Source organism: Anarhichas minor, unplaced genomic scaffold (genome assembly GCF_050575085.1).
Source record: "Anarhichas minor isolate MPS153535 unplaced genomic scaffold, ASM5057508v1 ptg000028l, whole genome shotgun sequence".
NCBI classification, from domain to species: domain Eukaryota; kingdom Metazoa; phylum Chordata; class Actinopteri; order Perciformes; family Anarhichadidae; genus Anarhichas; species Anarhichas minor.
In genome coordinates, this window is record NW_027466474.1 from 5864603 (window position 1) to 5875487 (window position 10885).

The following is a 10885-nucleotide window of genomic DNA, read 5'->3' on the forward strand; positions in this document are numbered from 1 at the left end:
CCCCTCACGACGAGGTATGTAAACGAGTAAATACTCTTTAACCAGCTACACCAGAGGGATACTTACACTCTGTTGAATCAATATAATAATACATGGTGGGTGGATATAGATAGATAGATAGATAGATAGATAGATGTGACCACTTTTTCACAGTAACCTCTAGATGGCATCTTGTCATAATCAACAACAGGCACGCGGGAATTTCCTTCAGCCAATCACAGCTCCGACCTGTTTAATAAAGTTGGCTCTTTTTTTTTCCGCCGTGTTAGTTTCTGTTTCGAGGAAAACAGCGGCTTGGTCTCGGTGCTAAAGATGTGAACGCACAAACCGGGTCTGGTTATGGGCAACACACACCAGCTCAAAGCGAGAGACGCGAGCAGAAAGAGCCTCGTGTAAGAAAAGAAGATGTCTCTGTTGCGCCTCTCCATCGCCGTAACTCTCGGCTTGGTGTGGTATTTTTCAGACTACGGCCGCACACTGACACTGTACGGTGCATGTCTCCTCTTTTGTTTCGTTACTCCACTGTTGCTCGTTCACAGTGGACGAGAGAGCGGCACTCAAACTGACGAAGAGACGAATGGAAAGTCTCCGCAGGTATACATACTTTGTTGTTGCTTTGTCTGTTATTGCAGGAAATGGTTTCTCTTATGAGTGTGGTTGCATAATCAAAACGGAGTCATGTTTTCATGAGTTAAATATTAGATATGTGAGCGTGAGATGCATTATTAGATCATATGATGCCACTTTAAAATGCATTATCTGCTTAAATGAATGGAATAAGTCTGTTAATTAATGTAATAATGATAATATGTAAATTAGGATGCCTTTATCTAACTTGTCTCCACAGTTTTCAGGCCAGGTTACACTAATAGCTGAGCTGTGAGATTAATAAAAGTACTCTAATATTGAAGTGTTCTCATCCATAGCCCGAGGTGCGTTTTTTTTTTTTGCGTACTGAGGCCTGCATAACTTGTTTTCACTCATCACTAATCTCACTGTCACCCAGAGCTCAGCACTTATGGATGCTAAAGTTTTCTCAGAATCTCATCGATACCTGGCATGTGGCTCAATACTTCTGTGTTTTCCAGAAACCGGTGGAGGGAGAGTTGTCTGGTGACTTGAAAGACGCAGAAAGCAGCCAGCAGGCTGAAGAGTCTCAGTATCCACATGTGAAGACGTCTCTACAGCAAGGTGAGGCATGTCTCACGCAGCAGAACAAACATGTTTTTAAGTGGCATGAACACATCTGACTTTATGGTTCAGAAAACACTTCTTATGAAGATCTGAGCGAATGTTTTAAAAAAAAAAAGGTCAAGGTTGTGCTCTTGACTTTAGGGTGTTTTGCCAGCAAATGCTACGTCTGTTTTGACTTGACACGGTTGAAAAGGACAGTTTTGCATAGACGCAGCTGCGGCTGGGTCTCGTGTTACATGACGCGAGGAGGGGCTTACAAATGCAAGAAAGAGATGAAGAACACACCCTCTCAATAGATGGGTTGGCTGAGATACATTAAGCAGGAAATAAGATAACTGGTTTTCATGCCTCAGCAGCAGCAGTGTTTGCTTTGTGTCTATTTGTGCTGCATGTTTTATATTGTTTGTGTCAGGCTGTAAGATTGGTATCACAGCTCTGAGCTCAGTTTCCTTGCATTGCATGTCTTCTACATTTAAAATCTGTCTCGGCTCAAGTCAGACCTTGAACAACTGTGGAACTGAGAAAGTAAAATAAGCTTTTTGCAATAATTTGGTCATGAAAGCTCTTCATTTTTCCAGTTCCCTCTAGAGTCTAGTATGATTATGGTTCATTACGCCTCACTATGAAGTCTTTCTTTTGTCTTTGCACCTTTCAAACTCTCCTTACACAAACTCGGTCGGAGTCTTTCTTCTCATTTTGTCAACTGAACAAAGTATAAAGCTGCCTGTGTAGTTTATTCACACAAAACAAGTGAAAAAATTCACAGGCTCTTATGTAAATGTACACATCTTTAATCTTAATCACTCCAAATATGATTATAGAACAGTTTGTGGCTGTAAAGAATGTTGTTGCACTTTTTATACACACAAATATTATATATAATATGTAAGACGTATAACTATAACACATTTACATGTAGTGATTTTGTTTTTTTCATTGACTCAATGTATGCCTCTAACTCATTGAAAATATGAATAATTCATAGTCCATGGTCTACACACATAAATAAGACCCTGTGTGAAAGCCCCACGTCAGCGCTTTCCAGTTTTCTCTACATGATATATAAATAACATTATGTTGCTGTAAATAACACATGCTTTCCAGAGGGACCCGTCGTCATCAGGTTCAGAGGGAAATCCTGTCACATTTGTGCTGCGTTTTGAATTGAATTGTTTGGACAGGAGCTCTGCACCCAAGTGTTAAATAGAAAAACACAGCTTGAATTTCACCAAACGAGCTTTAAAGTCGCTCCTCGGGTTTGATGTTCTGGAGGAGAGCGTAGGAGTTCGGTGTGAATGTGAATTTCCCTTTTTGTGCCTGCTGTCCTCAGTGTTCGAGTGCGCCTACGCCCAGCTGGTCCTGCCTTGGTACGGCGTCCCCGAGCCACGCGAGCAACAGCCTCTGCACCAGGTGCTCAGCAGGGAGTTCGACTTCATAATCGACCGCATCATTGAGAGAGCCAAAGACTTTGATGTTCGCCAGGCGGTCGTGGGCTGCGTTCGTATTTTGACCCAGCACTTGCATAATGCGAAGCAGTCTGACGGGTGAAACTTTTATTTTTCTAGAATTCATGTAGCTTCAGTTACTCTCCATTAAGTGTCTGAACTCTATAAATACCTCCATATTTTTTTTACAACCTATGAATAATTTACATTTTTACAAGATCATACCTGCAGTGACATCCTAGTGGTTGTTTTTGTGCTGAATGGTGTTGCAGATTTAGGTCAAGTGATTGTCACACAGTGGCGATAAACGTCTACGATCCAGCATACTTACTGTAATGATCGCCTCTCGTTCTGTTTCAGAAAGCTCTTGTTCAGCTCCAGAGCAGAGATCGCAGTTCTCCGAAGGTTTTCTGAGACTCTAGTCCGTAACCTTTTCCCCGAATCTCTCAGGGATGCAGAGGTCAACCGCTGTGCCTTAAACGAGATTATTGCTGTAAGGGGTAAGAACGCGTTAAATTCTCTTTCTGCGGGAATACGCTCTTACGTAAGAGCTAGGCCTCCCTCCACTTCTTTTACAAGTGTGAATCATATGTAATTCCTTATTGTCAGTGGCGTTGTAGAACTGAGGACATGCACTTCTGCAGTGAATCACCACTTCCCTTTTCGGGTTTTCTCATTTTCTTTAGAAGCAGATAACGTTTTTTATCTCATGGGAGTTTTTTTTACAATTATGCATGTGGCTCAGTTAAAATAAGTGATTTTGACGGCTGTAGTTAAAACTTTATCTGCACGTCTTCATCTTGGCAGCTAGAAACGGCTCATTAAATAATAAGTAAATAGCGTTGTTCATACATAGATACATAATTAAGTGTTTGCAATAATTTGGAACAAGTGGGAAATTATACAGGGCTTCTTCGCTGTCACAGTAAAAATGATGATCCAGATTTTTCCCGAATATTGTGATCTATTATTCCACATAAACGTTTCAAGGGGGCTGATATGCCAAATTTATAGTAATACTTTGACATTTTGGGAAATAAGAGTACTTTCTTCGTGTACGAATTTAACGAACAAGTTCCACTATGTAAATGTGTGAGCTTTAGAGGTGCTGGTATTTGGATTTTGTTATCCTTGTACAGAGACAAGCTGGCTGTTAACCAGCAGCTTCCATTAAGAAATCAATTATCACTGATTGTGCAGCTGTGTTAAGAAGACTCTATATAACAGATCATACATAACATGTTAAGGATAACAAAGTCATAGGATAACCATTGTGGTTCTCTTTATAAACGTGACTCATTACAGTCTGTTAATATGGTTGGATGTAATTTGAGTGTGTTTATGTCCTGATGAACAGAACTTGTAGGATGAAGTGTGTTGGCTGTTTTCTTCAGGGCTGGGTCTGTTGGTGACATGGCTGTCGGACCCCGACAACTTGAACCAGCTGGTGGTGAGCCAGCTGGACAGCGTGACCCCCAAAGGCTGTGAGGAGGAGCTTTGTGGATCAGACCCGGATCAAACCTCTGTGGCTTCACAGGAGGGCGAAGGCGAGGCCGAGGGCAGGGAAGAGTGAGTGGCTGTCATCTTTTGCGCCCCGCTGGCTCCACGTCGTTGTAGTGAGCCTCAAAGCAACGGCTGTGAGAGCCACCTTCTGTGTTTGGAAACTGGAACTGACCTGGTTGTGTTTGATGGCTTTTTTTTCTATTTTTATTTTTTATTTCTAGGAGCTTAGAGGGAGCAGGGATTTCAACCACCAGGATCAAAACCAAATGTAAAGGTGCGTTTTGTTATTTGAGTTGTTGTGATTAAAAGGCTGTTTGATACTTAAACCTACAGGATGTGATTGTGACCTGGTTTTCAGCTTTGAGTGTGAAAACATTTCAGATTAAGTTAATGAAGACTTGAGAGACACGGATGGAGTAGCTTGTGGGTGTTTAGAGAACAGAAACCTTTGCTTGCATAACGTATTGTACGACCGTTTGATGAATAGCAATGTGTTGTCTGCTACGTGACATACTTTTCTCAACCAGCCTGCCTTTCAGTGCGTAATTAATCCCCTGTTTCTTGTTTGTTTGTTTGTCGGTACGGACAATTACACAAACGCTGAGATGAATGCCAAATCACTTCTGTGTTGTCTTCAAGCATCTTCTATCTTTGTTTTGCAAACAACCCAACAGTGATGATGACTAAATAAGACTGGATTATGCCATGATAATGAACCCTGAGATGTGACAAATGTGTATTTTCTGCAATCATCACATCGTATATTCTGAAACAATAAACAACTAATTGTCATAATCTGTAAGAATTATTTAAATCCGATGGCATATTTGTCATTATCAGGCCGTCGTATTGATTATAACATTAAACGTGTGATTGCTAGTTATGCTCACATGCCTAATAAATCTGGTGAATAGTTTTTTTTCATGATATTTCCAACTGTAGTGAGGCTAGAAAGTTGCTACACTTCATCACAGTGCAGAAAGACAAATGCAGGTTTACAGTCAGTGTTTTTGAGGTCAAAGTAAAATGCATTGCTATTCTCTCCATGTTCAGTACTCCGTATATCAGACAAGGACATTGTGCTTCTTCAGTGCTGTGGTATAAAAAGGTATAAGAGACGGTTAAAAAATAGAAAAAGGTAAAATACTGTTAACACAAGATGTGGAAATGTCTCTGACTTTTATCATGTGGTTGTTTTCATTTCCAGCTAACAAGTTAAAAGAAGGATTATCTAAATTTGTGGACAAGCTGAAGTGTAAGAAGGGAAAGAGGAAGATGAAGAAGAAGAAGATGGAGCAGGAGCAGGAGCGGAGGCTCATGTGGGTCCAGAGAGACAGGTCCAGCGAGGACGATGTCAGCAGCAGGGAGGGCTTCATTCACATCCAGCAGGACTTTGACGGGGTGAGTCCGCTGCACATACAACGCAATGTATGAAACTGCCAAGATGACAATTTGTGAAACGTGACGGATTCATTGTCGCTTTTTTTGTTTTTTGGCCAAACACCATCAGGAGGACAGTGATCTGGAAGACTACTTGACAAGTGTGCAAGAGGAGATGATGGAATTCAAGCTTTCATATGAGATGTGGCGCATTGGCTGCTGGGCTGTCGGCATTCCTCATGTGAGTTATAAATACAGGCGACGGTGTGGAATGTCCTACAGGCTTGTTATCTGTCTGCTGAAGCTCGGTAAAAGCTTGTCCTTGGACGGTTTGTAAATGTTTGAGCCCGAGTCCACTGTGTTGTAGGCCGACTGGGAGGATGAGGAGCTAATCTTCACCGTTCACCTGGAGGAGAAGGGAAGCCCTGAGAACCTACAGTGGGACATCAGGAAGACCTACATGGATGTTGTATACTTCCGCAACAGATGGCAGGTAAATGGCCGATGGAAAGACATGATTTGTGTTTTATTTTCTTGTTTTATATACAATTTTCTGCTTTTAACTGATCCAAATCACATCTGATATACACTCATTTTATTAGGTACACATTAGGTCTTGAGGCTTTCTTGTCATCAAAACAAAAATGTTTTTTTTTTTTTTTTTTTTCAGGACTCAACCAGCCTGCCCACAATCCTGGTGCTTGAGGAGTCGGAGGTCAACGGTGAGGTCCAAGAAGAAGCCAAAGCATCAGTGGAGCACTTTCTGCAGGTAAAAGATAGCAGAAAGTTCTAGATTTGCTGACAGATAAACACTTAAATCATAACTTCCGTGACTCAACATTTTGTTATTTTTTTCTTTCCCAGGAGTTAGTTTCTGATAATCTCATCGGCCCCACTCAACCGGTTTTCCAGTTCCTCTGCCCTCTTGACAAACTGCTGAATGAGGAGGAACATAAAGGAGGCGTGTGGGGCCTTCTGAGCGGCTTGGCTTACTTCCTGACTCCAGGTCAAGAGGAAGAGGAGGTAAAGGTTCACTGAAAGAATGATCTGGTTCACTGCAACCATGGGTTTACTTTTGTACATTTATTCCTTTCGGTCATGGAAAGATTGAGCTTTTTCTGAAATCTGTGAATGCTAAAAATATTCACGTCTCGTGGAACAAGAACAAGTGAGACGATCAGACGGGGTTCAAACTAACTCCCAAGAGAGAGAAGAGAGACAAATGGTAAATTCATTACTCAAACTGTCCAGTGTAAACATCCTTCAGTTTACAGACCCTGGTTCAGCTTTGACATATTTCCCATGGTTGTGTGCACATACTTCTTTTGACTTGTCTGACTGCTTGTTTCCTTTATGAAAGATAAGGAGATAATGCCATCCCATAATTCTTTGCAGCAGCAACATTTAAAGCGACACACCATTCTGCCGCCATTAACATCCGCCGTCAGTTGAAAACATAGTTCTTGGAGGTGTGACTCTGGTTTGGGCAAGAATAATTCTTAATTGAATTGTACAGCATTGAGTTTGTCATTACTCATTTTCTATACGTTTTAAAGGAGTCGCTTTAAAAAACCGAAAACGGTCTGGTTCTATAGCACTGCGTTAGTTTTTTCCTAAATCCTTATGAATTCTCCGTCACATCTTTCAATGACCTCATGATGTTTTCCATTGAGGTCAAGGAACAGTGTTTATGGAAAGTCATAGGACGACATTTTTGACTTTTCGTCCGCAGCCCCCCCGTTCTTCATGATAGGGGGGATAGACATTTCAAACTCTGCGTCACTTGTTCAACACAGGCTTTCTGTAAAAAAACATGACGTTTGAAGCTGACATCACTGTGCTGTGTAGTACTCCTTGTAAATAGTAAATTTACTTTATGTGCCTTTTTTAAAGTGCACCTTTTTAAAGTCTTGCTGAACCGACGTATGGATTAGTTTAGCTGCTGGTGTCCTCTGTACCATAACGGCAGCTCCCTCTGGGTCAGCTGTCACAACTTGATTTCTTTGCTTTCCTCCGCAGAGCTCGAGCCCTCAAACAGAAGCCCCTAAAGAAATCATAAAACCATCTCCCCATCCAGAATCGACAGCTCTGCCTTTAGAAAACCCTGATGCCTTTACTGAGGAAGGCAGTGAAGTTGACGGTGCTTCAATCCCAACTATTGTTGTCTCCAAACATGGTTCTCCTCCAGAATGGCTTGTAGAAGCAGACTCTCCCTCTTTTGTTCACTCTGACTCTTCGAACGGAAACTGTTCCCAAGACAAACCGGAGGACTCTGATAATCCTTTAACCTCTCCCTTTAAAATGATTTTCAAAGGACTGACCCGATCCAGGTCACAAGAGTCTCTGGTCTCGACAAAAAACACCAGTGACGAAGACCCACTTGAGTCAGACTCTTCGCCACACAGCTGCCAGAATGGGGACTTGCAGGGGAGGGCACTTCATTTCAGTGCAAGGTCAGATAAAATGAGTTTTAAGGTGTCCAGTGGAGCCATCAAGACAAAAGGGAAGGACCAGGGCACTTCATCAAGAGGGGAGGACTCCCAGTGTCAGAAGGCAACCAAAGCCATATTTGATCTGCTGAAAGAAATATCTGGTTTGTTCAATGTTTTTATCGTTCACAGCATTAATAACTTTAGGATCACACCAGTGTTTTTGGATTTTGTAGGTTGTTTTAAAGCATTGTAGCGGCGTTCCGTCGGTGTTGCCGCAAATGAGCTGCAGACACATTTACTTCATTTCCTTACATGAATGACAGGAGATCGTTTAACTCTTTTCGTTTTGTCTTTATTTTACGCAACAAAGCGTAAACTAAATACACAAAAAATATATTCTGTCACACGGTAGAAAGACTATATGCTCCCGTGTCTAATGCAGCGCTTCGGGTTTTGCACCGGCTGCCGTCATGACGTCATTAAATCAGGAAAAAAGGGAGTGTCAATCATTAACATAAATGCTTTTCAATATGTTTTACATATCTTTAGTTCCTGCACAATGAGCGTAATTCAGAAATTAAATGATTAATATTCCCAAAATCACAATTAACTAATATATGTTGTGGCTCTTACAAGCATATTCCAGCTTTTTAGATGGATTAAAGCATGTTTCCTGAAGTCTAGACAGCCAGTTGTCTTAGTTGATTTCAGCACTAAAAGAAATTCAACCTGTAGATGTCTGACACTCGCCTGACAAAGGTAATCCTTTACAGTAAACATTGTATTAATCATTATGTGGCATTTTAAGGTGAAAGTGTGGACTGTTATTAGTCTTTTGGAGGGTTGCATTCATGTGCTTCTGATGAGCTCCAACAATCCAGGTTTGACAGAAGACGACTATAAACAAACATTGATGTGAGGGAAAAGATCATTATATTTCTATAATTGAATGCACTGACAGGTTTGTAGATGCAGGTTGTAGGATCTCTAAAATACTAAAACGAATCAAAGGTTTTGATGTTTGGTTTACTAAATGATTCACCAGCTTCACCAGCATGAAACAATAGTGAAACCGTGACAAACCAAATGGCTAGATATCTCAAGCAAATTTCAGACTATTTTTTTTACATTGTACTGAAAATAAACCAAAACCAGTGGCTCACTGGGAGGTATGAAGAAAGTGATAACGGTCGAATCATTTGATAAGCTATAGATAATCGTTGGTAGTCTTGTTAAACCAGCATTTATCTGTTTTTACTGACTTACTTACATTGACACTGGTATGTAAAAAAAAAAAGATCCAACAATGCCCAAATTGCGGCGAATTAACAAGCCAAGTCAAGTCCATTGAATTTGCCTCTGAGGCAGAGGGCAAGAGCTTCACTAACACACAGCACCCTCTTACCTTAGAGGGCTGATTTGGATGAGGGAGAACACGCCCAACTCTGCAGCTACAGAGCTTTGTGAGCTTCAACATTCAAAAACACTGAAATGGTCCATTTGTTAGGATGTTGTCAAAGATCAACCTAATACTCTGTCCGTCTGTCTTAACAGGAAACTCCATCCTCATCAACATATTTGATGCCATTTTGAAACCCGTTATGCCCATCTTGAAAAAGTGAGTTTGTTGCTGACTCTCAAACCCTTTCCAGAGTTTTATAGCTCACTTGGATCCTTGTCTATAGGAGTGACTTTTGGTTGTATTCTTCCCCAGAAAAGTGAATTCTTTCCTCAACAAGTTGAACCCGACAGAGTTGCAGATGGCCGCATTGATTAACACCATGCGGAACAAACAGTGGCCAGATTTTCAACGAGCAGTTCCTCATGTTCCTCGCACTGACGAGCAGAAGAACGAGACGAGGGAAAGGGCGCAAAACATAATCAACGGCAGATGTAGGTGACGCCTCTCTGCACCGGTGGGAAATATCTACCCGTTTCTGGCAGTTGATAATCCATCTAAATTCAATTTCTCTGTAGGTTCAAACTATCTTGTCCTGAAGAAGACAGACGTGGAGATGGTTTTTAATCTTTTTCAGAACAGTAAAGAAAACAAAATGCTGGTCTATGTGAGTTTTCAACATTTACTTTCTGTCACCATCCCTCGTTTGTTGCATCCAATTTTCACATTTTATTCAACGTGAATATACAAACCTTGTTGTGATTGTGTTTTATCTTTCATAACAGATGCTTCTGTCATTCCTACTGAGGGAATTTCTCCCCGATGAGAATTCCCTAAATGTGAGCGCCGCTGTCCTATCGAAAGTGAACAACTCCGCCAACTGATCTGTGAATCCTTGACTGTGTTTTTAATGGTACTCTCGCACATTGTATTAGAACATCAAATTATTTATTAGACATCTTAAAATGCCTTAAAATATTTGTGACCATTCCTGTATCACTGTCAAACATTTCTGTCATTTTTACCTCAAAAATCAAACGTGTGAACATTCTTGTAAGTTGAATTTAAATGTGTGAAATCAGAAACATTATATTTTTATAGCCAGCTTTGCATATTGTGAAAAGGAGAAAACAATGTTAATATTTACATTTTGGATTGCACCGTTCACATCTTGATTTAAACATTTTATTTTTACATTTTCAAAAATATTTTGTCACTTTGAGCACTTTTGTATGGTGAGTGTTTGTTTTCTGAATTATTTTTACCTAAAGTTTTATGTAATTGAATATCTTAAAATTACCAATCAACTTAATCTATCAAAGGAAACTGTAAATAACTTTACTTTTTTTTTTTTTTTATAAAATACTTTAATAAAGTTTTTTCTGGTTATATTTCTGGCTTTATGTATTTAAGTGAGTTAAGACTCTTATTTGCTTTGAACAATATTGGCGTAGAAGACAATTCAGCCGAGGAAAACAAGTTCATGATGTATTAAAAAGAATTACTTTAATAAAAATATTTTAATGTTATAA

At 40.3% G+C, this 10885-nt stretch overlaps 1 protein-coding gene across 2 annotated transcripts; it reads left to right on the forward strand.

The window, feature by feature from the left end:
• The first annotated feature begins 257 nt into the window (after positions 1-257).
• Positions 258-10885, forward strand: LOC142962838 (uncharacterized). Of its 2 annotated transcripts, none has more exons than XM_076103497.1 (16): positions 258-594; positions 1089-1191; positions 2525-2738; positions 3000-3139; positions 4034-4208; positions 4364-4416; positions 5350-5543; positions 5653-5763; positions 5890-6015; positions 6193-6291; positions 6387-6545; positions 7542-8115; positions 9509-9572; positions 9669-9847; positions 9932-10020; positions 10139-10885. In XM_076103497.1, the coding sequence occupies exons 1-16, from the start codon at positions 406-408 to the stop codon at positions 10235-10237; spliced, it is 2568 nt and encodes an 855-aa protein (XP_075959612.1). In that variant the 5' UTR covers positions 258-405; the 3' UTR covers positions 10238-10885. The 2 variants fall into 2 exon arrangements, with proteins under 2 accessions (XP_075959612.1, XP_075959613.1); XM_076103498.1 differs by having other exon boundaries at positions 4364-4410.